Genomic DNA, 27,349 nt, shown 5'->3' on the forward strand with positions numbered 1-27,349 from the left:
GGAATCAGAAAGCATTTCGCTCAGCTATGTTCAGAATCCGAGGCATCACGCAATATCATTTAGGTTGTTTATCCTCAAGTTTGGCGTCCGTTCAACGTGGTTTCGAACTCACTTGAGTCAACAAAGCAGGACCCCTCCTAGACTCCTTTGTGCCTACAGAGGTCATGATGTCATCACACAACATTCCTAATTACACCCCCACTGCCATTCCCTCATTTCCATACTATTTTATTTCAGGGAAAAAAAATGACTGTGGCCGTTTTGGGTCCTCCTTTTTCATTGAGAGAAATCGTATGTGACTGGCACCGTGACCACAAGGGATCCCCCAGCTTGGTTCTGGAAACAGGAAAACCTCCCCCCACTCCCGGGGTGAATAAGCCAAAGAGACAGGGTTGAATAATCCAGGATTAGTGTATCCGCCTGCATTTTGGCCAACCGCAAATGTTCCAAAGCTCTGTTAGCGGAGGAGTTCAGCCTCCCATGGTATTTATTTATTTGGAGATTTGTACAGGCAGTGGCCCTTAGACTCTGAACCACATTTGTTTTTATAAAGACCCTGTTCCCAAGCTATGTGTGGAATGTATATAAGACACCCTGAACTACAGCATGTGCATTTCTCCAAAACCAGCCCTGTCCCCATGCAGGGGGTGTCGAGGACAGCCAGAATGCAATAGGAACATATTAACACTTCGCTTATCCTTGTTCTGCATGGCCGCAACAGCTGGCCTCCTCAACCTCCTGTATAAAGGCTGCAGACTGGCACGTTTTACAACACAGGCAAACACAATCTTTCTGAATCATTTACTTTCCTTCCCCTTTCTTTCATTCATCTGTTGACTGCAGCATCTATAAGCCCTTGTAGGACACCCTGAATAATTTGCCATGCTTTCTGTATTTGAAAGTGCTATTGGGAAATCCAGTCATTATGGGTTTTTATTCCTTGTTCTTTCTGAACGGCTCTGTTTCTCTAACAAGATCAGACGTGACACAGATCTTAGACTGGCCTCCGACTTCCTGCTTGAAACTTGGAAATAGGATGTCAGAGGTCAGAAAAACCCATCTCCTGAAGAAAACGAGCTGTGAGTAAGATCAATCAGCACTGATCAAGAAGCGCGCAAACTGAAGAAAAAAGATGTGAGCCACCAACTGCTCTTACTAACATGCTACTTAAATCTACTTAATTTAAGTCTGTGTGTTTCACAAGCCCCCACACTCTTCACAAAGCTATCCCACTAATGTCTGAACCCATAGCACTTGGAGAGCTAAAATCATTGCCGAGGAAATTTGTATAAAAAGCAACAAGCCCATTAACGATGTCTTTAAATAAGCCTGTCATTCTGCTTCATTCACTGTACTGTGACTGAGCAGAGACACAAGTGAAATACAAACCTTAAATACTGGGTGTAATCAACAACACATTGTGTTACTGCAGTTCCCACAGAAGCCCAGCACTCTAACCACTGAGCTACTCAAACCCAATGCCTTACCCACAGCAGCCCACAACTCTAACCACTGAGCTAAAACCCAATGCCTTACCCACAGCAGCCCAGCACTCTAACCACTGAGCTAAAACCCACTGCCTTACCCACAGCAGCCCACAACTCTACCCACTGAGCTAAAACCCAATGCCTTACCCACAGCAGCCCACAACTCTACCCACTGAGCTAAAACCCAATGCCTTACCCACAGCAGCACAGAACTCTACCCACTGAGCTAAAACCCAATGCCTTACCCACAGAAGCCCAGCACTCTAACCACTGAGCTACTCAAACCCACTGCCTTACCCACAGCAGCCCACAACTCTACCCACTGAGCTAAAACCCACTGCCTTACCCACAGCAGCCCACAACTCTACCCACTGAGCTAAAACCCACTGCCTTACCCACAGCAGCCCACAACTCTACCCACTGAGCTAAAACCCAATGCCTTACCCACAGCAGCCCACAACTCTACCCACTGAGCTAAAACCCACTGCCTTACCCACAGCAGCCCACAACTCTACCCACTGAGCTAAAACCCACTGCCTTACCCACAGCAGCCCACAACTCTACCCACTGAGCTAAAACCCACTGCCTTACCCACAGCAGCCCACAACTCTACCCACTGAGCTAAAACCCAATGCCTTACCCACAGAAGCCCAGCACTCTAACCACTGAGCTAAAACCCACTGCCTTACCCACAGCAGCCCACAACTCTACCCACTGAGCTAAAACCCACTGCCTTACCCACAGCAGCCCACAACTCTACCCACTGAGCTAAAACCCAATGCCTTACCCACAGCAGCCCACAACTCTAACCACTGAGCTAAAACCCAATGCCTTACCCACAGCAGCCCAGCACTCTAACCACTGAGCTAAAACCCAATGCCTTACCCACAGCAGCCCACAACTCTAACCACTGAGCTACTCAAACCCAATGCCTTACCCACAGCAGCCCACAACTCTACCCACTGAGCTAAAACCCAATGCCTTACCCACAGCAGCCCACAACTCTACCCACTGAGCTAAAACCCACTGCCTTACCCACAGCAGCACAGAACTGTAACCTCTGTGCCAGTCAAACCCACTGCCTTCCACATTGCAGCCCAGCAATTACCACCACTAAGCTCTCAAACCTGAGCTCCTTAGATGTTCTGTTTTCTGAACCTCAGCAAGAACCCTATTCACTAACCAAACTTCCAAATGTTCCTGACTGTATTGTATCTCCAGCCCCTTTGAAAACGTGCTTGTGTCAGTTGCAGCTGCATCTTTACACTGCCAAATGCCATAATGATCACACCATCAGATTAACAGACAGAGTGTTATAAAACAATATCTATAAAGGGATGTCGACCGACAATGTAGCATTCTCAGGGACACCCCTGTGACAGCAGGACACAAGAGTCTTAACATTGCCTGGCACTTAATAAAACCAGTTCCCTTTCAGACAGTGTTGCTTCACTCTAATGGGGCGTGCTGAGCTAGCTGGAACTCTCTTCTTTGAATGCTTCTTTCCACAATCCCAGAAGGCTTTAGAAACAGTTATATTGCAGGACTGTATGAACCAGGACAGTAACTAACTATAGGAGAGTTTTATCCTCTGTTCTGCCTGCAATGCACCTGATATTCTGTAGAAAATACTATATACTAGTTGAAATGTAATTAGAAGCACCCTGGCCACAGCGTGGGAGATGATGTATGGAAGGGTTCTACACAGCCAGCAAACATGTGACATGCCCCAGCAAGGGTAATCACTGTTCTTCTCAACAACTAAATCTTGTGTGCCTTTTATCAAATCTTTGTTTATTTTTTCTTCTGTTCTGGGAAGATGGTAATACTATGGAAACAAGCATCGAGACCTAATGCTAACCGTGATTCTGAGTAAGTGATCATACTTTCTGCTGCATGGGATTTCACAGTGATTTTATGTCAGTGTACTACCCCAGTGCACAGTAAAAGCTAAGCAAAGTGTAGCGAAGCAAGGTAAAGCCATGCTCTAAAAACTTGGCATGGTGTACCATAAATATGCACATTAACCACACTGAACATTTTAAATGGAAGTGGCTTTTGAAACTATTGCCGGGTAAAACTCCCTGTGCGTCGAGAACTGATACTGATTTCAGGCGATGATGGTTCATGCAGGTTAGCACAACGAATAACAGCAGTATTTTATAATTCTGGGGCCAAAAATAAGAGAGCCCACGCTTCCTGCATTCATCGATATTCGCCTTTAAACAAAGGACAGAAAAAGCAGTTTTGTCTACTTCAGCTTCATAGTCACATTTCCGAAATAGTTCAGCTTCACGGCTTGAGGAGTCTAGTAATTGCTAAGCAAACGGGTGGGGGGTGAACAGGACAGGGCAATACATCCCAAAATGATTACTTTATCACAAAAACCCAAATCGTTTTTAAACTTCAGAAAGAAAACTGTATTAATGAATGAACCTCCATTATGTTTAGAACAGCCCGTCTATCTGCCTGTTCTTCAGAAGAAAGCACTTTCTCCTTCGTCTCGAGCTCTGCGACTATCAAAACCATTTCTTTGCTTCTCCAGATCTGAGATGGAGAGAGGGAACAGCAAAGGCCACCTTCTCTCCCAAAGTGATGAGCTTTCAAGAAAGATCCAAGGACTGCCTGAGACATACATGACGTCCCCACATCACCAGAACTCAAGGGCATGTCTGCAAGCCCAGAACTGTCAGAGTTCATTACCTTCCGGGCTTCCAGGCTCAGCTGTGGGGCTCGTACAGAAGGATCTGGTGAGAGGGCTTCTGCTGCCATCTGATTACAAAGAATTAAACTCAAGCCCTCCCCTGCATACCAGAGCTGGGGGCCTGGGATCCCTATGCGGGGAGAAAAGACTCGGTGGAGCCAATGCAAAGATGAAGGGAAGACAGCAAACTGACAGAGTTAATGGAGTGAATTATTGTGTAGAAATGTCTACAATTGTGCATAAATATCCGCACACAGCGACGAGGACTCTTGGGAAAGCATTGACCCTCAACATCAAGAACATATACCAAGTGAGCTCTATTAATATCGTTGATAAAGTTATGAAGTTCTAGTGTGTATGCTTCTTGCCTGGGAGGATATTTGACCCAAGTGTGTGTTCTACTGCATATATTATCCTCTAGTTGTGACAATATGATTGATCTCACCAGTTTTTTTTGTTTTGGGTGATTTCCTGTTAAACTCCTGTTAAACTCTTGCCAATCCAGCAATTTTTAAACATGTTGTCTGTTCTCATTTTAAAAGCACTCCATAATATGGATGCTAATTAGCTAGCTTGTGAAATGTGTATAGTAAGTCAGTAATACAATGAATGGGTTTTTGATAACTGCATGCCATCTGAAACCTCCCAGTTGCACGGCTAGCTGGCAAATAGCCTGTGCAACATCTCCACTCATAACTGCAGTGTGTGCTAGTAGTAAAGGAAAGAGAACTCCACTCAACACTGCAGAGCGCTCTAGCAGTATAGGAAAGAGAACTCCACTCTCCACACTGCAGAGCGCTCTAGCGGTATAGGAAAGAGAACTCCACTCTCCACGCTGCAGAGCGCTCTAGCGGTATAGGAAAGAGAGCTCCACTCTCCACACTGCAGAGCGCTCTAGCAGTATAGGAAAGAGAGCTCCACTCTCCACACTGCAGAGCGCTCTAGCAGTATAGGAAAGAGAGCTCCACTCTCCACGCTGCAGAGCGCTCTAGCGGTATAGGAAAGAGAGCTCCACTCTCCACGCTGCAGAGCGCTCTAGCGGTATAGGAAAGAGAGCTCCACTCTCCACGCTGCAGAGCGCTCTAGCGGTATAGGAAAGAGAGCTCCACTCTCCACGCTGCAGAGCGCTCTAGCAGTATAGGAAAGAGAGCTCCACTCTCCACGCTGCAGAGCGCTCTAGCGGTATAGGAAAGAGAGCTCCACTCTCCACGCTGCAGAGCGCTCTAGCGGTATAGGAAAGAGAGCTCCACTCTCCACGCTGCAGAGCGCTCTAGCGGTATAGGAAAGAGAGCTCCACTCTCCACGCTGCAGAGCGCTCTAGCGGTATAGGAAAGAGAACTCCACTCAAAACTGTCCTTTCTTACTTCTTGCAATGTAATCATTTATTCTATAGCCTACAGTAGAGCTCTGAAATAGGTCATTCAGGTATTAGATCAGGAAAAAAAGCCCTTTCCATCAACACACTCTTAAAAGAACTCTACAAAGATGCAATTGCAAAAGAAATAGCAATAGCAATACTCAAAATGCCAAGACCGCACTGCTTAAAGGTGATGATGTGAGAGTGATAACTCTGTATTCACAGTTTGCAATGGGTGTTGTACAACAAACTCTGTGAATAAGATTTAGAAGTGCTTTACTAATACAAACAACCCCAAACACAAAGATGCAGTTCACTACATCTGCTTCCACTTTGAAACTCTGATTGCAATACTAATCTTTATTTCTGTTCAGACAGGCAGGGTTTTCAATCCATTTTCCGCTTTCATTCAGGGTAAATCTCACTTAAGACACATAAAACAATGTCACAACTCCCCCCTCCCCCTGTACTGTACATATACAGTATATATTAGACGTCTTGCATCCACTTTGGCCTTTTGAACATGTGCAAACTGTTCAGCCCATTTGAATCCAATTATCATCCCCCCAGTTTCCATGGGAACCACCTGCGATAAATGCTGGGGCCCATAATAGCCTGAGCCATTTCCCAAATTACACCCGCCCTCAATCAGCATGGAACATTAGGCTCGTTCCTTCTCCGATTCCTGAGATAGTCTGGGCTGAAAGCGGTCCCGTGCCTGTCTGCCAGCCATGATAAACAGGGGTCTCCGTACTAAGGTCAGCACCAAAATAAACTTCAATGAAAAGCAAAGAGGCATTTCCATTAGATTAGGCTGTGGGACAGGGAGAGAGATACACTGACTCCTTAAAGAACCCTAATGCACCTGGGATCCAGCTCCAAAGCAACTACTTCTTGTTATCAGAAGCTATTTTTTCTTTAATCTGCTGATACTTCCAGTGTACAGGGTATAGTCCCTCTGATCATGAGTGCCTGTATCTAAAGAGGACCTGTCCACACACAAGGGACTACCTCAGCTCTAACCACTATTCCACACCGCCTCCCAGCCCCTCAGCTCTAACCACTAGAGCACACCGCCTCCCAGCCCCTCAGCTCTAACCACTAGAGCACACCGCCTCCCAGCCCCTCAGCTCTAACCACTAGAGCACACCGCCTCCCAGACCCTCAGCTCTAACCACTATTCCACACCGCCTCCCAGCCCCTCAGCTCTCACCACTAGACCGCACACCGCCTCCCAGCCCCTCAGCTCTAACCACTAACCCACACTGCCTCCCAGTCCCTCAGCCCTAACCACTAGACCACACTGCCTCCCAGTCCCTCAGCTCTAACCACTATTCCACACCGCCTCCCAGCCCCTCAGCTCTAACCACTATTCCACACCGCCTCCCAGCCCCTCAGCTCTAACCACTAGACCACACCGCCTCCCAGCCCCTCAGCTCTAACCACTAGAGCACACCGCCTCCCAGCCCCTCAGCTCTAACCACTAGACCACACCGCCTCCCAGCCCCTCAGCTCTAACCACTAGAGCACACCGCCTCCCAGTCCCTCAGCTCTAACCACTAGAGCACACCGCCTCCCAGTCCCTCAGCTCTAACCACTAGAGCACACCGCCTCCCAGTCCCTCAGCTCTAACCACTAGAGCACACTGCCTCCCTCCCAGTCCCTCAGCTCTAACCACTAGAGCACACCGCCTCCCAGCCCCTCAGCTCTAACCACTAGAGCACACCGCCTCCCAGCCCCTCAGCTCTAACCACTAGACCACACCGCCTCCCAGCCCCTCAGCTCTAACCACTAGAGCACACCGCCTCCCAGCCCCTCAGCTCTAACCACTATTCCACACCGCCTCCCAGTCCCTCAGCTCTAACCACTATTCCACACCGCCTCCCAGACTCTCAGCTCTAACCACTAGACCACACCGCCTCCCAGCCCCTCAGCTCTAACCACTAGACCACACTGCCTCCCAGCCCCTCAGCTCTAACCACTCCACAGCCTCCCAGTCCCTCAGCTCTAACCACTAGACCACACTGCCTCCCAGTCCCTCAGCTCTAACCACTAGACCACACTGCCTCCCAGCCCCTCAGCTCTAACCACTAGAGCCACACTGCCTCCCAGCCCCTCAGCTCTAACCACTAGAGCACACCGCCTCCCAGCCCCTCAGCTCTAACCACTAGAGCACACCGCCTCCCAGCCCCTCAGCTCTAACCACTAGAGCACACCGCCTCCCAGTCCCTCAGCTCTAACCACTAGAGCACACCGCCTCCCAGCCCCCACACTAACCCTCCCAGTCCCTCAGCTCTAACCACCAGAGCCACACACCGCCTCCCAGCCCCTCAGCTCTAACCACTAGTCCACACCGCCTCCCAGTCCCTCAGCTCTAACCACTATTCCACACCGCCTCCCAGCCTCTCAGCTCTAACCACTAGAGCACACCGCCTCCCAGACCCTCAGCTCTAACCTCTAGACAACACTCAGTCCCTCATATCTAACCACTAGACCACACTACCTCCCAGTCCCTCATCTCTAACCTCTAGTTAATACCGCCTCCAGTCCCTCAGCTCTAACCCCAATGAATAGTGTGCTCTACGCTGCCCCAGTGCTCATGACATGTAGATAACTTTGTATAAACAACCATTATGCAGTGGAATTTTGCAGAGTCAATAAAGGCTGCTGGCTTAATTGCTAAGAAAATAATTCATGGTCTGCTAAAAATAATATGCGAGTGACCCATAAACAGCTTAATAAAATGTCTACAGCACAGTCCTGGCTGCTAAACCTCCTCAGAGCTGTGGCAATGACAAACGCAAGCGACGGCCGCTGAAGTAATGCATACCATTCCTCCTCCTGCAGGAAACAGGGCCCTCATCAGCATCACTGCTGCGCTGGGCTCTAAGAGAAAACTCATACAGAGGAATGCACTCCACAGCATGCATGCCACTCTGGGCAGGTCGTGGGAAAATGGGGGATTTATCTGTGTGGTACTTTACTCGGCCGCTTACTGTAAATAATCACACTTCATCTCCCACAAGCTGCCGCTGACATTCAGCCAGACACCCTGCACAATAAATAGAGGGCTCTTTACTGGGATTCTGATACGCTGATACGCTCATCTCTGGGGATGGGCCACACACTCTGTTCAGAAGCCTGTAAGCTGTTCCCTGTTGGCTTCGCACACACACACACACACACACACACACACACACACACGCACACACGCACACACGCACACACGCACACACGCACACACGTAGCACTGAGGCAAATGTCTAAAATTAGCCAAGCAGAGACAGATGTTGCAGAATCTTCAAATTCAGAGTTTTATTTGGAACTTCATCCTGTAGCAGCTGGTATACTGCAGGCCGAGGGCAACGCACGCGTCTTTTCTTCTTTCAGCCACACAGATGAAGGGTTTGTAACTGAAATGCAAGCCAACCGGAGATTGTTTTGCAAATGATCTGCATTATTTTATTAATAGTCAAATAAGAACAGCTATTGTTTCAAGCTGTCCAAACAAAAGTAACCACTTATTAGATGCATCATGTACATCCTCTTAATAACTGGCTCGGCTTCACTCAGTCTATAAATAACAAGCTGTAGTTGTGTATTGTTTACAGCACTGAGTGAATTATCAATCTGCCACACAATGCAGAAGAAACCAGTGGCTGAAACAAGAGCGTGGTTCTGTACGGACACAGCTGACGAGTGTTACATGCAAGCTCAGTCTGGCTGCCTTGCTATTCGCGGTGTCCTCTCAAGGGCATTGGGGGTATCTAGGATACTCACCCCCTTAACTCTTTTTATTTTTTAATTCTAAAAGATCAAAGACTTGATGTTGAATCACGTAGAGGACTGTCTGAATCTCTGAACTTGTACACTGCTCTAAAAAGGGCTGCTAATGGCTCACTGCTAAATATTACACAATGCAACAATTTTATTGCTTGCTCTTCATCGCTGAAATTGATGGAGTCTAAAGGCTGCTACGCGATGTGCAGCAAAATAAATAGAACCTATACTTTTAATAAGTACCTTTCACACCAGGCGATGTGACAGGAGATGCAAGACCAGCACCAGGGCAGCACTGGAGCGACGTGAAATAAACAGGATTGAATAGGATTGCATAGGATTGCGTAGCATTGCGTTTTGACGCAAATCAAAACAGCTTCAATGCACGCGGTCCAGCAGGGTGAAGCAGCGTCCAGAATGATGGAGGAAACAATAACAATCATTGTAAGAATACCCAGAGCATCACAGGGCATCACAATTATAAAGATACAGATTTGAAAGATAATATATAGGAGTCTATTTCGAAGGAACTGGATAAGCCTGGTGTGTATGATTTATTGCCACATCTGTTGAGATACCGTCAGAGAAGACACTCATAATTTCCACATCATGTTGATGAATATGTACCAGTCTTGATCATAGTTTTGTTAAAAGCAATTTTGAATTGATCTTGCAGTTTTCAAACCTGTTGCATCGCCTATGTGCCGCTTCAGGTGTGTGTGGTCATGTCGCTGCGAAAGAGTCTTCTTGCCAATTATAAAATCGCATCCCATCTGGTGTGCGGAGACCCTAACCTTGATAAAAGAGGCTATTTATACCCTGAAGTATTTCAGCATTGCCTCCATTTTACAATCCAAACACCACTTCAAACCATGCTGTGTTTCATCAGCAATATCCGTCTTTAAAAATCCGCAACAACCCTCTTGTTTTGACACTAGCTGGGTTGTTTGTGCCGAGTGCAGTCCTGTTATTATAAATGAATTGGCTCTGTTTTGGGAAGAATAATTGAATTTGTTGAAAACTATCACCCGACAACTCCTCCTTTTCTTTGTGGCAGGGGTGGATGGTTTTTGTGTTCAGGACATATTGAATTATTAGTTACTGCTGCGAGATGAAGCAATATGTGGAAGGAAAGAACAAAGCCACAATCTGGTGCTGCCAAACTGAAGTCATATTTTCAAAACTGTATCAGTTACAGCCCACAGTGTTTACTTATCAGAGATGGGAGGCAGAATAGAATTATCTGCTGAACAAATAGCACAGGGGCTGTGGGCTTTGTTACAGTATAGAGGGGCACAGACTGAGGGAGAGTTTTTGTTTCAGATTCTTAATTTGCTTTCCCTTAACTTTCCACATAAAAAAAAATCCCAAAACATAGGCCTTTCATTGATGTAGTAATGAAAGAAAGGCAGATTCTGTGGCCCACACTGGGACTTGGATATCCAGCAAGCTGCAGCTCAAGGCTGTAACTCTAACCACATTCCTTTCAAAAAGAACTCAGCTAAACAGAGAGCGCCAACCACAAACGCCCAAGCAAGCAGCCGGGTGGCTCCAGCTGGGGAGCTGAATTAGTGTCATGTCCACACTGCATGTCCTGAGTGCAGTAATGCATCAGTGTCACTGTACATGAAGTGAGAAATTAATGTATCCCTAATGCACACACCAAATCCATTCAGCGAACCGGCTGACAATCAACACTCCAATGGTGAAACATTATTCAGAAAACAAAAAACCCTCCAACTTGTCTCCAAGAAAAATATCCAATAGCTTACCTCGCTGATTTTAATTTCTCAGCATCAAGTGATCATTGTTCAATCTCCCAACGCAAAGCACAATTTAAACCCCAAATCCAAAAAGCATGCCAACAAAATAAAATAGTGCTGCAAGAGCTGATCCTTTATCCTGGCTATTTATCTTACTAGATTCAAACCCAAATCTCCAGGAATTCAAGTTGAGTGCATTATCCGACTACGCCCCTTGGTTCTAAGTCCCTGTGTGGAAATGCTGATTCTGGGCTGGACCTGATGAAGTGACCAAGCGGAGGAAGGCTCTGCTCCTCAACTCTGAGGTTACGCTCAGCCTCTGCTTTCCAAGTTAAATCAGACTTCAGTGCCACTGGTGACACTTCATATTCTGCTTTAGTTGTGGGATAAACATCAGATCCTGCAGTAGCTCTGGCACATCCTACAGCTGCTCCCCCAGCTCGGCTACCCCCCCAGCAGCACCCCTTTAACAAAGACAGGCAGAACTCACAGGCGACCCAGCTTGGGCGTGGTCTGGAACAGCAGCTCAGGAAGGACTTGCAGCTTGTTCCTGTTCAAGCGCCTGCGGGAGAGAAGGGCAAAGCTTACACAGGGACACAGACAGACAGAGAGACAGTGTCTGCACACAGCACTGGAAAGTGGCAGTATTAAATACAGAAAAAAATGAAACATCCCGGGCTATAGAGAGCCAACGTGGTGACAGCCGTGTGCCAGGGCATACCCATGTGCTTCTCATGTATCGACACCCCCACAGGTCACTCAGTAACTATTTACACCGAGTCAACAGTGGAGGAATGCTGGCGAGCATGTCTGAGAGGGTCTTGGACAAGCTGCTGCATGACAAAGGCTCAGTGAAATGGATCTGGAGGTGGAGCAGAGAGCTGTGGAATTCCAGGAAGGTACGGTCAGCACAGAGGCATCCAGGTACACTGATGGACAGGAAGTGTAGGGAGGGGGGGTTCTGGGAATTACTGACTGACTCCCAGTCAAGAGGATACCAGTTTATCTGTCCAGTCGACCCGGACTCTGAGTGATTGAGTCACGCAATACACAGCTTGAGCGTCGTCCAGCTTGTTAAGCAAGAGGTATACAAATTTATTATGAATTATCTGTAATTAAAAGAGCTTCATTAAAGAAAACAATGGAAATCAAAGTGTTGATGTTATGAAGCTAGTCTCAAACAACAGGGGCCTACTTTGAGACCTCAAAATGTATAATAAAATGAATGGCATTAAATTAAACCCATACAACACATTTTGTTATCCGAACACCTCTGCCATGAGCCCCGGATCACTTCTGCAACGTGTTTTGATTTGGCACATTGTCTGCAGTGCTGCCACAGCGTGATTTGTCTACATAATGGATATTTTGTAATAAATCTCATTCAATTGAAAGCAGGCATGAAGGATGACGGCTTTCTGGTGACTGTGAACTCAGTCACCAGAACAGAAACAAAGCTTGCAACGGGAACGTGGTGAAGATCCTGACTCGCTACTCTTTAATGTATATTAAACTGACTGGCTCTCCAGACTTCAATGCTGGCTGAGGATGATGATTTACAATCTCCTGACTGCTGCCATTACTCGATGGAGTTCCGAAGGGCTTTCCCTCTGCTATTGAAATCCCTGCCTTAAATCAAATAATGGTCAGCATGTTGCATACGGAGCTGCTTCCATCTGGAAAACATTTACCCACTGCTCTTGTGCTATCCTCCTCGAGCGCCTGGATGCTCTGCAAAGGACACAGTTTGCAATCAGTTTTTTTTCTGTTTTGTTTTACTGACGTGGTGCATGTGTACTGACTCATTTAATTTTCCATTATAGACATATTCCATATTACTTGTGGGTGACTGCTTCGCTGCATTATTCCACAGCTAACCCTTCCGAACACAGGTCTGTGTGCATTCCATGAAGATTTTTGCAGCCTTCATCCTTCCTCCTTCCACTCTGCATTTGTTTTCCACTTTGCATCCGCTATGCCCCTCCTGTGGGTTTGGTTTGCAACATGCTACAGCGACCCCTACTGGCCAGGAGCTCAAGCGGACATGTCCAGACTTGCAGGGCCATACTTTGTCCACCAGGGGTCGGTTTCTCGCTGAGATCCAGTATATTTGTAAATGAAGAATGAAAATGTGTTCCGTTGGTAAATAAAGTAGTAAATCAATGATAATAGTAAATACAGGATTCTTGTATTTACCAAACAGCTCCTTTATAAAGTAAATGCTAATAAAGAGTAGGGTTTCCTGGGAACGGTTCAAGCAGCATACTCACAGTCGTTCCAGCTGTTTCAGATCCTGGAATGCGCCTCTCTCAATCACGCTGATCTGGTTGTCTTCCAGGTGCCTAGAAGAGAGGGAGAGACGGAACAAAACCCATTACTTGACACGACTCAAGGAGGTGCTCACACTTTGAATCTGCGTCCAGCGCTGTGGCTGAGAGAGAGAGAGAGAGAGAGAGAGAGAGAGAGAGAGAGAGAGAGAGAGAGAGAGAGAGAGAGAGAGAGAGAGAGATGACTGCTTAGGTGCCGTTTTCAGTTGTATGTTTTTTTCTTTGTTTGCTTGTTTGTTGGAGAAGGAATAAAAGTGTGCGAAAGCGCTGAATTGAGTTTTCCGAGTCTGGGTTTGCTATTTCATGCCACTGACCAGCCCTGACCGCACACAGTATTTCATGTTCTTTTTCCAGCCGTGTCGCACTTGTTATATACAAAAAATCTCCTGTTTATACTACGCATTTTCTGTTCTTTCTCAAGGTTTTTACGATTGCTTTACCAATTCTGCACTTGGCTGTGCTTCTACCCTTGTTTAGGGCAGTATATACATTATAGAACTCTGCTGTATCTCTCTGTCTCAAACTCCTTGGCTAGCGAGAGATTCCTAGCATAGCCAAGGAGATGGAGACAGAGATACAGCAGAGTTTCTTCCAATAGATTTCTGATGAAATGGGGAACGTGTCTGTGGTCCTGGTGTACGGTACTGGCTACTCTAGCAAGGTGAACCGTAATCAGAAGGATACCCTTCTGCTTCATTGGAGAGGAGTCTGTGACAGCTGCTGAATTCTTTGGATTTAGATATTGTTTTAAACAAATGTTTATATACTAATTAACATGTCTTACAAACATTAGTAGCATTTTCCATCACATTATTTCGTAAAGGAGGTATGACACGATTGGCTCAGAAACCAAAACAAACAGACTTTTGACCACTCCTCATTTAGAAGATTACAGGCTCCTCGCACTTAGGAGGGCACAGTTAAAGCAGGCATGATGCTGAAAGACATTGTGTGAGCTCGGGAAGCATCCCTCCCATAACCCTGTGGTCATATCGTATTGAAACCCAGCCCTTTTACAAGACCTGCAGAGCATCACTTTAAATGCCCATGCTCACAATGGGAAAAAAACAAATACTCACAAAACCCTCAGGTTCTTTACTCCAGCGAAGTCCACTTTAGTGATCCGGGTGATGTTATTTTGGTCCAGGTCTCTAAAAACAGAGAGGAAAATTCTGAGAGTCAGAAAATCAAAAATCAAAATAAAAAACTAACTGCATAATTCTGCAGCAGAACTAAAGAATGCGACCAACAATCTGACCTGAACCCGTCTTACAGTCGCAACAATGGTTCCAATGATCTGGTCATTGTCTTGAGCACATCTCACATTTGAATAGCTGCTTTGTCAGTCCTCATGTCGTGAATACTCAGGCAGCCGAGCCACACTTGTGTGGTGCTGGAGGGAACGATACCTGGTATGCAGCTTTTACACTGCTTGCTCTCTGCAGCATGCCACAGAGGAGAGAAGCAGTTCTTATAATACAGCATGCCTCCACTCACTCACCCCACCACAGAGCAGCAGAGAGAAGAAACAGAAGATGAATCCATCTTATTTCATCTTAAGAGTGTTCTTCATAGGAAGCCACTCGTAATGATGCCTTTCAACAGCCTACCAATCAACTTACAAGTACCAAAAACTTGAACTACTCAACCATACTCAATTCAAAAGACAGAAGTGCATGAATCCAAGTCAAGTGGTATAAACACTGCAGTCAGCATTGGCTGAAAAACAGTGAGGTTTCAAATGTTGTGTCTCTTGGTGGGCTGCCCCAACTCAGCAGCTCCAAGGAACTGAGGTCCCTCAACACAGAAACATTGCAAACAACTTGCTTTCAGGGCTGGTTGACCCACACTAGTGGTGCCGAGTGTAAGCAATGTTATAATAACAAATAATCCTTATTTTTATAATGCGCCTTTCATAGTGGACCACCATCTCAAAGTGCTTTACAAGATACGAGACTAGGGTGTGTGAACTATGCATCAGCTGCAGAGTCACTAAAAAAAAATGTCTAGGAGGTTCAGTGACTTGCTCAGGGTGACACAATAGGTCAGTGGCTGAGCTGGGATTTAAACTGGGGACCTTGGCGTTATAAGCTGTTTCTTTAACCACTGGACCACACAGCCTCCTTCTAGAGGATGGTCACTCTAATGAATAGCACCTGCCAAGTCAGAGTCACTGTTTAATCACTTTCAACAGGATTGTACATCTTCTGATAATAGCATGTGCAATGCAATGAGTAGCCTGGGAGGATTGTGAGGTTTGCAAAGTCTCATTTAAAGATTATAAAATGCTGTTCCCTTCCAGACACATTGGCACTAATATAGTAAATAGACCCAAGTGGTTGCCAGTCAGCGTCCCAGGTCCTCAGCTCTATCCACTTGCCACAGATAACTTCAGCCCATTAAACCACACTGTCTCCCAGACTCACAGCACTTCTCAATGGGCTATTCCACCTCTCAGTCTCTCTGCTCGAACCAGCCTCTTATCTCACATATGACATGGTTTGGTAAATAATGTTTAACAATGGCAATGGGAACTACCCTGTACTAGCTTCCTGTTGCTAAGAGGGGCACCAGTCCTGAATCACCACATTACCCAAAAGTATCAGCCAGCGTGACACACAATAATTGCCACCGCAGTTTGAACACATCAGCCAAAGCAATGTTTTACATTAAACCCCTATGCACAGACTCTCAACTTCCAGGCTGTTTGCCTCGCTCCTCAGTAGCTGCTGCTGCGTAAGGTTCAGCTTGTTCGAGGGTTAAAAAGTTAAAGGATGCGCCAAGCTCCAGCTCCTTGCCGAGCGGGCTCAGTGTGTTTCTCATAATGTTCGTAAACATTTAGAAATCGGATTTAAAAGTGGTATTGGATTTCAAAGGGCTTCCACGGCACTGTGCCCGGCTCTTCAAACTCGTTAATTAAACACACATTGGGAGCCGACACGTGACAGCTCTCCCAGGATAAGGAAATCTCACTACAGCCTTTCAATGTGTAGCGAAAAAAATCAACCAATCACAACTCCTTTTCCACAGTTAGACACAAGAGCATCCAGCTCATGGTGTTCCGCAAGAATTTTACATTCAAAATAAAGGTTTTTGGGTTCTCTGTACTGGATACGAGTCGGGTTTACAAAATTCAGTAACTGGTCCGATTCACCATCTTTTCATGCTCACTCCAATGCCCCTTATTTTTCTAGATTTCCTAAATCATTCAGTTAATAAACAATCCTGGACTTGCTCAACCAGGCACATCTTGGCAATTCACACAGTATTAACACGGGGTCACAGCTTTTCAAACTCCTAACATTGTAGCTATTCAGAAGGAAAAATATTCTGTACAACATTTTGGGGAATAATTCTACACACAGTTCCATATCCCCTGCTGCAGTGTTTTCCACATTGGCAAGCCAGACCTGCGAGGAGCCAAATCTGTAACAGGCTGACATCACCATCATGGGAGCACCCAGGCGTTCAAGAGGGTGCTGTGCCAGACTTCCTTTTAAAAGAAAGAAATAGATAAAGCCAACAAGGACTCCATGCCTTGACAGTGCTGGAAATCTGCTACCACATACAATGGAATATAACAGATTGAAATACTAGATTGAAATACTGCAGACCTAGCTGACCAGTGAGCCTGTATTGATGTTTAATTAGTAATTACCTGTACAGGTAGTTCTGTACAACACAGTACACAAGGATCTTTCACCTCTTCAGACACTGCCGAACATCTGTTGCCAATCACAGCTACTTAGAAGAATGAGTCATGGTTGCTACAATTGATACCAATGTCTCCATTAGTGTATTGGCTCAACTGGATCTCCCTGGCTAGTTGTGAAAACAGGAAACACACATACGACCAATTACAGTGCGGTATAAGAGTTCACAGATGTTTGTTTGTGACACAGGGTCAAGGGTAAGCTTTTTCCCCTTTTATGCATCCTTGACTTTAAACACTCCCACCAGAAAATCTTCGCAGATCTAAAGAAGCAAATTAAATTAGCAATTGCGAGAAAATTAATGGAACTGTATTAACTGAATTGTTTTTCTATATAGCCTCACTCACTTGCACTGCCCATGAAAACGCAGGTCAATACCTTCGCTCACGGTATGTAGAATAACTCCTTCTTAGGAACAAATGTCCAATGTAAAGTTGAATCAATTGGTCCTGAACATAAAGACATGATTAGGTCAAAACATGCAGAATCAAGAACTCGGATACAATATAGCCTAGATTCCAAAAGTCACAAAACCTTTCAGCTGTGGAATACGTTTAAACTCTATGGCATGTGGTAGTTTAAAAAAATCTCATTCTGAATATCTAGTGTGGACAGGGCCTAAAAGTAAATATCCTTAATATTGATGGCAAAGCCACATATGAGGCTTATTGCTGCCATCTACAGGACTGGAGGGTACCTTAATCAATGCTGTTATATTGCAAAACAGTGTTTTATTTATTTTATTTTTTAAACAAGCAAGTACTTTACAGTCATTACTGCAGTGTAATAGATTACCATGAATATGCATGTCTGTGTCCCTTTCCATTCTGTGCATCCCGTAAACGCAAGACAAAATATTTCTCCATCCAATGGATTTATTTTGCGTCTAGGACGGAAATTGTGCGTTAACGCGACCTCTGTTATGAAATTTTATGGCTATAATACTTTATGGTCATTTTTCCATTTTGTCCATGCTTTTCCCACAGCAATACTACACAGTCAACGTAGTTTAGCATGGTTAGCCATGTTTGTGTAATATTCTTTACAATACTTGCTGATGCTTTGCCATGCTTTCATGATTACACTTTGCTATGCTTTTACAATGGTAAGCTGTGAAGTTCTTATCTCCTGCAGCTTGCCCTGGCCCTCGCTCCCTCAGTCTCTCCCTACCGCAGCGTTTCTACCTTGTTTTAATGTAATTTTCATGATTTCTGACTCGTCCTGTTATTTCCGTAAGAAACGCTGCTTAATTTGCACTCTCCTGAGATCAAATAACAGAGTTTATTACCAAACTGCAATTTTCACAAAATAAAAGATCTCCCTTTGTGCCTTTCATCTCCCACATGCTTGTAAAGTGAAGAAGCAGCCCATGTGTGAAACATGCAGCCTCTGGGATCTGTCAGGGTCCGATTCATTGTTTTGTGAAGGGGGCACACCCTGAAAAACTCATCGGGACTGTCAGGGGGAAAAAAGAAACAAGTCGCTGGCTTCACACAATTCTTGGATGTGTTTTCGTTTTTTTGCACCAGACCGATATTTGCTTAAGGAAGCGATAACCACAAAATGCAAATCCATTTTCCTAACTCTTATTGGAACTAGTGGCAACTTTATCACAAACAGGGGGCTAATTTTCAAAAAATAGGGGCTGTCGGTTCCAAAAACGGGGTTAATTTCCTATTCCTAATTTCCAAGGAACCGGCTGGAAATGTTTTAGTTGGTTGTTTTTGTTACACACACGAGTATCAGACAGATTTATACTATAAGAAAGAAATCAAGAGAGCAAAAAAAGGATAGCAAATCAAAACAAATAAATGAAAAGCAAATGCTCGCTGCGACTCGGCTAATGTACTGCACAGAAGGCATGTCAACCTGCCAAACCCCAAGAGCTTGCTTACTCTGTGGAGAAGCTATAAACACGAACCCCACAGCTGACCCACAGAGAACACAGTTTACATCCCAGCCAGATCAAATGCAGCCCTCTGCTTTTATTACCAGTTCAAAACGTAAACAAACAGCAAGCTTGACATTGCATTCCCATTCACGTGCATGCCTTGCAGATTGGAAAAGGATCAACTCTGTCTGTAGATATCCCAGCCTCGCTCCAGCTCCAGCACACCCCTGAACAGTGCATCGGGGGCCTGTGCCGTGGAGCAGCTACTGGGTCTGCTCCCAATCCACAAACTGCCCATGCTTGGAAGGAATCGGTGTTGTTGTGACCCAAATATTTGGGAACAGCCTTTTCCTAGGACGTCCGTGACTTGGATCCCTTTTCTAAATGTTTCCAAAGAATTGACCTTTGCGTGTGCCAGAGCTCCCCTTTGATGCTGTGGTCTAAAGTAGAAGCACCTTTAGAAGCCTGCCAGGAAAAGCTCTTTAAGAAGGTGTTTTGGATTGCCTCACACATCCCATCCGTCTTGGCACCAGTGCATTTCCTTGGAGCAAATTTTTTTTTTTTTTTTTTTTTTGTGCCATGCCCAGACAACTCTTTATGCATTGCCAAGGATACAGGAAAATAAATAAACAACTGAGTGAATATGGTAAATGTATTTGCGCACTGCCGTCAATGCAACATTGAGCTTGACCAGCACTGATGCATAAGCTCCGAGGAACAGCATGTGCTGCTGACGGCTCAGTCAGGCTCACTTCACACTCAGATTCTTACCAAGCTCCTGATTCCCAGCATGGTGTTACACGGCACTACTGTGTGGATAGTTCACTATTTCAGACCCACACACACACACACACATTTACACAATGAAATCTTAAAGAGCTTTTCAGGAGATCTGGAGAGGAATTGAAAATATATAAACATTGATCAACATGATTGGGAAGTCTAGTCTAGTTTGTGTTTGCGTGTGTGTGTGTGTGTGTGTGTATCAGTGTGTGCATGTGTGATTTTACAGTTAAATAAGTAACAGATAAATCATTCCTAACTTTTCTGGAAAAAGGTTGAAGGTCAAATCCATCCATTCTTGTTTATAGTACAAGCAGGAATAACTGAGGCTTCATTTACAGTAACGAAAGGTCATTTTAGTTTATATTTTTGGTTGAAAGTTTAAGATGAAGTACCGACAAATTGTCCCAACACTGCCCCCAAGGTGAATAATGCTCCAGTTGGCACACTGAAGCAGATTGCTTGGTCTCGTTGATGACAGCCAGTAGAGGCACTGTGCTCTGCTGTAAATGAAATATACACACACAGCACTGGCTTAGCAAAACATGGGCAACTCTGAAGAGCGTGATTGGGGCTTGATTCATAACGATCACTCGCTGTCCAACACAATAATAACTGCAGTCGATCACTGTGAAAATAAAAGCACTGTAAGAAACAAAACAACAATAAGGCATGAAAGCAGGCCTGCTGTGCTTGTGGTGGGCGGCTGTGAAACGGACTGTGGTCAGGGCCCCCTGTTATCATTCCTGAGGCACTGGACAACTGCTCTTCACATTGCTGTCTCTGCTCCTGTCAACTGCTTTTTTATTGATTCTGTTTTTATTACTATTGCTAATATAATTTCCCTGTCGTTAGTCCACCGTGAACAGTTCCCACTGTTGGGAAAGTTGAATATTATTTAGAAATACAAACACCGCTCACCAGGAGCCTGTCTCCCTCTGTTTGTTTATTTCTCTATCGGACCCCCTGCATGGTCCTGGGGGTCTCCCGGGTCAACTAGCCCCCACGGCTCTGGCACCCATGACCTTTCACTTAATTGAATTGAAAGAAATAATAATCCAGAATCATTTATTTATTTATTGATTGATTTTTCTCAAACTGTTCAGCCGCGGTTAACCCCATTCAGTCACGTGAGCTACCAAAATGTAATCCAGATCTCAGCACGTTGCCTTCTTAACTCCCCTAAATCCTGTGATGATCACCCCTTCTGAATCACAGTGTGCAGTGTTACCGAGTCACAGTGTGCAATGTTACCGAGTCACAGCGTGCAGTGTTACCGAGTCACAGTGTGCAATGTTACCGAGTCACAGCGTGCAGTGTTACCGAGTCACAGCGTGCAATGTTACTGAGTCACAGTGTGCAATGTTACTGAGTCACAGTGTGCAGTGTTACTGAATCACTGTGCAGTGTTACTGAATCACTGTGCAGTGTTACTGAATCACTGTGCAATGTTACCGAGTCACAGTGTGCAGTGTTACCGAGTCACAGCGTGCAGTGTTACCGAGTCACAGTGTGCAATGTTACCGAGTCACAGTGTGCAGTGTTACCGAGTCACAGCGTGCAATGTTACTGAGTCACAGCGTGCAATGTTACTGTGCAGTGTTACCGAGTCACAGCGTGCAATGTTACCGAGTCACAGCGTGCAGTGTTACCGAGTCACAGTGTGCAATGTTACCGAGTCACAGCGTGCAGTGTTACCGAGTCACAGTGTGCAATGTTACCGAGTCACAGTGTGCAATGTTACCGAGTCACAGCGTGCAGTGTTACCGAGTCACGTGCAGTGTTACCGAGTCACAGCGTGCAGTGTTACCGAGTCACAGCGTGCAATGTTACTGAGTCACAGTGTGCAGTGTTACTGAGTCACAGTGTGCAATGTTACTGAATCACTGTGCAATGTTACTGAGTCACAGTGTGCAATGTTACTGAGTCACAGTGTGCAGTGTTACTGAGTCACAGTGTGCAATGTTACTGAGTCACAGTGTGCAATGTTACTGAATCACTGTGCAATGTTACTGAGTCACAGTGTGCAGTGTTACTGAGTCACAGTGTGCAATGTTACTGAGTCACAGTGTGCAGTGTTACTGAGTCACAGTGTGCAATGTTACTGAGTCACAGTGTGCAGTGTTACTGAGTCACAGTGTGCAATGTTACTGAATCACAGTGTGCAGTGTTACTGAGTCACAGTGTGCAATGTTACTGAGTCACAGTGTGCAGTGTTACTGAGTCACAGTGTGCAATGTTACTGAGTCACAGTGTGCAATGTTACTGAGTCACAGTGTGCAATGTTACTGAGTCACAGTGTGCAATGTTACTGAGTCACAGTGTGCAATGTTACTGAGTCACAGTGTGCAGTGTTACTGAGTCACAGTGTGCAGTGTTACTGAGTCACAGTGTGCAATGTTACTGAATCACAGTGTGCAATGTTACTGAGTCACAGTGTGCAATGTTACTGAGTCACAGTGTGCAATGTTACTGAGTCACAGTGTGCAATGTTACTGAGTCACAGTGTGCAATGTTACTGAATCACAGTGTGCAATGTTACTGAATCACTGTGCAGTGTTACTGAATCACTGTGCAATGTTACTGAGTCACAGTGTGCAGTGTTACTGAGTCACAGTGTGCAATGTTACTGAGTCACAGTGTGCAATGTTACTGAATCACAGTGTGCAATGTTACTGAATCACTGTGCAGTGTTACTGAAGCACAGTGTGCAATGTTACTGAGTCACAGTGTGCAATGTTACTGAATCACAGTGTGCAATGTTACTGAGTCACAGTGTGCAGTGTTACTGTCACAGTGTGCAGTGTTACTGAGTCACAGTGTGCAATGTTACTGAGTCACAGTGTGCAGTGTTACTGAGTCACAGTGTGCAATGTTACTGAGTCACAGTGTGCAATGTTACTGAAGCACAGTGTGCAATGTTACTGAGTGTGCAATGTTACTGAATCACTGTGCAATGTTACTGAGTCACAGTGTGCAATGTTACTGAGTCACAGTGTGCAATGTTACTGAGTCACAGTGTGCAATGTTACTGAATCACAGTGTGCAATGTTACTTCACAGCGTGCAATGTTACTGAGTCACAGTGTGCAATGTTACTGAGTCACAGTGTGCAATGTTACTGAATCACAGTGTGCAATGTTACTGAATCACAGTGTGCAATGTTACTGAATCACAGCGTGCAATGTTACTGAATCACAGCGTGCAATGTTACTGAATCACAGCGTGCAATGTTACTGAATCACAGCGTGCAATGTTACTGAATCACAGCGTGCAATGTTACTGAATCACAGTGTGCAATGTTACTGAATCACAGTGTGCAATGTTACTGAATCACAGTGTGCAGTGTTACTGAAGCACAGTGTGCAATGTTACTGAATCACAGTGTGCAATGTTACTGAATCACTGTGCAGTGTTACTGAAGCACAGTGTGCAATGTTACTGAATCACAGCGTGCAATGTTACTGAATCACAGTGTGCAATGTTACTGAATCACAGTGTGCAATGTTACTGAGTGTGCAATGTTACTGAGTCACAGTGTGCAAGTGTTACTGAATCACAGCGTGCAATGTTACTGAGTCACAGCGTGCAATGTTACTGAATCACAGTGTGCAGTGTTACTGTTACTGAGTCACAGTGTGCAGTGTTACTGAAGCACAGTGTGCAATGTTACTGAATCACAGCGTGCAATGTTACTGAAGCACAGTGTGCAATGTTACTGAAGCACAGCGTGCAATGTTACTGAATCACTGTGCAATGTTACTGAGTCACTGTGCAATGTTACTGAGTCACAGTGTGCAGTGTTACTGAAGCACAGCGTGCAATGTTACTGAAGCACAGTGTGCAATGTTACTGAATCACAGCGTGCAATGTTACTGAAGCACAGTGTGCAATGTTACTGAATCACAGCGTGCAATGTTACTGAAGCACAGTGTGCAATGTTACTGAATCACAGCGTGCAATGTTACTGAATCACAGTGTGCAATGTTACTGAAGCACAGCGTGCAATGTTACTGAATCACAGCGTGCAATGTTACTGAAGCACAGCGTGCAATGTTACTGAATCACAGCGTGCAATGTTACTGAAGCACAGTGTGCAATGTTACTGAATCACAGCGTGCAATGTTACTGAAGCACAGTGTGCAATGTTACTGAAGCACAGTGTGCAATGTTACTGACTCACAGCGTGCAATGTTACTGAAGCACAGCGTGCAATGTTACTGAATCACTGTGCAATGTTACTGAGTCACTGTGCAATGTTACTGAGTCACAGTGTGCAGTGTTACTGAAGCACAGCGTGCAATGTTACTGAGTCACAGTGTGCAGTGTTACTGAAGCACAGTGTGCAATGTTACTGAATCACTGTGCAATGTTAACAACCTTCCTTTGGGAGTCAATTTCTCTTTATTTCTCAATATTTACTCCAAATGTTTAAAAAAACAGTTTAGGACAAGAAGTTTGGTTCATTTCTATCCGACACACGCTTCTGTTTTATGGAATTCCATTCCACAGGATAACCACAACATCTTCACAGTGCAGGGAGGGACATAAGACTCCCATTGCACAGCTGTTTGAGTAAGGGTCCAGGTATTTGGCTGCAAACGTAATCCCTATAATAATATAGGGTATTATTATGACTCAAATTATATACGTACAAATAAAATAAGCATGTTACCTATACACTGTGTCTGATCAGCTCATAGTAAAACCTGGAATGGGTGACACTGCTCTGCAACAGGAGTCTGATTTCATCCATGGAACAGGGCCCGAAACTATTACTGTGATTTTTTTCTTCTCTAGAAAATCTCAACTATGCGAGAGAATGGGTTAACATCATTAAATAGCACGGGATCTCCTCCCCTAACCACAGACCCAAGATGCTCCCAGGGGTTGAACTATGCAGGATAATTAACCCGCCACTCATTCAAAGTGTAATTGAAAGTGTTTGAACGTTTCCCCCCTATTTTATAACTAATAATAAATAAATAAATAAATAAATAAATAAATAAAGGGGAAAAAAAACACAAGCTCCCCAGTCCCTGGTGTATACTGCTGATGGGCTGGGGAGGCAAAATAAGCTCATCAGAAGGGTATCAGAATCATCAGATGGAAGGAAACTCAAAAGGAGATGCAGATGGATCACATTAGTTTACTATAAAGCTACGTCTTAGCTGGTTCTTATCTTGGCGAGAGCCGAGTTCAAATCAGCATGAAGTTTTAACATCTACTCTCATGTAATGGAAATTATAATCTTTAAATAACATGAACAATACATAATACTAAATTATTATGATGATGATGCATTGCTAAACTAAACAGATCTACTTTTTATATTTATATAATATTTAGCACACGTAGCTGATCACAAACCCAGAGTAAGTAATGAGGTTTTTCTTTGAAGCGGCGCATGTATTGAACAGCTCTGAAAATCCTAGGTGTCTCAATCTGACCCGTTATCCGCTTTGCTGTTGTAAATAAACTGAAATGAAATGCACTGTGTAATGAATAACCTTACAGTGCGAATGCAAAAAGCAAAACAGAGCGGTTCCATATCCTAAACCCAAGCTGCAGCTTCCAATAGACACCGCTGGCATGGAGATGCATACATGATGAGCAGTGTAACTTCAACCTACACGGGGATTTGAATAGGCTAGTAAAGACTAGCTGACCAGCTCAGGCAACTTTCACAGACTAATTCAGGCCAGAAAAAAACACCTACAAGTAACCTACATGTTCCAAGAGGTCGATTTGACAGGAACGCATAATCTGGAAACCAAAATGAATCATATTCAATAGTCGTTTTTTTTATGCGGGCAATGCACTGTTATTTATATATGTATTTATTTACTTATTATTCAATGCTGAGCTTACCTGTTGCATTATCATGCAGCTACTAGCCTAGCGAATACAGATCATACTGATGTCACACAACTGACATGCGCGGCTTGCCGTACAGTAATCCAATCCATAATCACAGAGACAGGTGGAAATCTAAATATCAGCTCCGTGCCGTAGAAGAATAAACATCAGCAATCGACAACATGTGGAAAAAACCTGTGGGAGCGACATTACTTCGCACAATGGAGTGAAAAACAACAGTTGCTGAAACGAGATCGTTTAGCGCAGAATAGCCTGGGGGTACTTACAGTCTCTCCGCGTTCCGTGGGATGCCCCTGGGGACCGATTTGAAGCCCTGGCCGTGGCAATCCACATTGGGTCCGGAGCAGCTACATTTAGTGGGGCATCCGTCCACAACTATCGAAAAGAGTAATCCGCACAGCAGCAGGGTCCGTCTGAGGCACGGTGCCCATCGCTCCTGTACTCTGGGAAGCAACATGGTACCCCCTCCGATCGCCAGCTAACAAGGGAAGAAATCTCACCCCGACGAAAAACAGACAGACAGGCGAGGCGAACAAAACCGCACCTTTCCTTTCGTGCGGGCTGTAAAATCCACCCAGAGCGCGCAATGCTAAATCCACAGATTGCCGTTTCGCCTACAGAGAAAGATCAGGTACAATTCTGATTTCTTGCATACGCCTGCCGGCTGTCGATGCGTTCATTAAAAACAATAAAAAGCTCTTTCTCCTCGGTTTGTCTTGTTCTTCCAAGATATTAAACGAGCCAGCCAGCGAAGAGCACAGATAGCAAGAAATAACAGAGGCAAATGATTAACAAAAAAATTAAATAAAACAAATAAAAAAATAAAAAAAAACTTTAGCTGAGTTGAAAGGAGTTCATCAGAGTGCTCGCCTGTAAGAACGCGTAATGTTCTGTCTGTCTTTCTTTCTGTCTTTCTTTTTTGTAACACAAACCTAATAAAAGTCCATTTCACAAGCACAGTGTAAGTGGTAAAATAACCCCGGGTTCCCAGGTGCCGCGGGATTCACAGAGAGCCGATGTGAAATCCAGCTGCAGACCTGCGTTGTTTATTCCTCCGTGTCCACTGATTAGCAATACACCGAATAAATAACGAGAGCTCTTTGAAGACAGCGGTGCTGAGATGCCATCTCCAATCCTGCAGCGTGTGTGTGTAAACTAGTATCACAAGGAATCCACATACCTATTCCAACCCCCCAAATTCTCCACTCCGGGTTCTTATTGGCTGTGCTCTGGTGACGTCACTACATCTCCAGGGGCAGAAACTTTTTTTTTTTTTTTTTAAACTCGAAAGAGTTTGAGAAGCTTATGCGGAGAGTTTGCAAGTTTTGCTGCTTTATGCACTGGTTGGTAGACGTGAAGAAGTGGTGAACTGCTGGTGAACCGCTCCAGTTCACTATCCCATTGTGGTGAACCGCTCCAGTTCACTATCCCATTGTGGTGAACCTCTCCAGTTCACTATCCCATTGTGGTGAACCTCTCCAGTTCACTATCCCATTGTTACCCACGCTAGTAAAGAAGTGAAGGGGTATAGAAATGTTACCATTAGAAAAAGTACAGTGGGTTTGTATCGTTTACTGGGCTCTTGAACAGACGACACACACACACACACGCACACGCACACACACACACGCACCCCCCCTCCACACACACACACACACACACACG

At 45.0% G+C, this 27,349-nt stretch overlaps 1 protein-coding gene across 1 annotated transcript in view; it reads right to left on the reverse strand.

The window, feature by feature from the left end:
• The window catches only part of LOC121297207 (slit homolog 3 protein-like), a 111,467-nt gene extending 84,631 nt beyond the window's left edge, over window positions 1-26,836 (reverse strand). The window contains exons 1-4 of the mRNA XM_041223348.1: window positions 25,951-26,836; window positions 14,498-14,569; window positions 13,362-13,433; window positions 11,582-11,653 (exon numbers count right to left, since the gene is read on the reverse strand). Of these exons, the coding sequence (XP_041079282.1) occupies window positions 11,582-11,653; window positions 13,362-13,433; window positions 14,498-14,569; window positions 25,951-26,141 (407 nt within the window). The 5' untranslated portion in view covers window positions 26,142-26,836. The remainder of the gene's footprint in view (window positions 1-11,581; window positions 11,654-13,361; window positions 13,434-14,497; window positions 14,570-25,950) is intronic.
• Window positions 26,837-27,349: the final 513 nt, after the last annotated feature.

This window comes from Polyodon spathula, chromosome 22 (assembly GCF_017654505.1).
Source record: "Polyodon spathula isolate WHYD16114869_AA chromosome 22, ASM1765450v1, whole genome shotgun sequence".
Classification (NCBI taxonomy): domain Eukaryota; kingdom Metazoa; phylum Chordata; class Actinopteri; order Acipenseriformes; family Polyodontidae; genus Polyodon; species Polyodon spathula.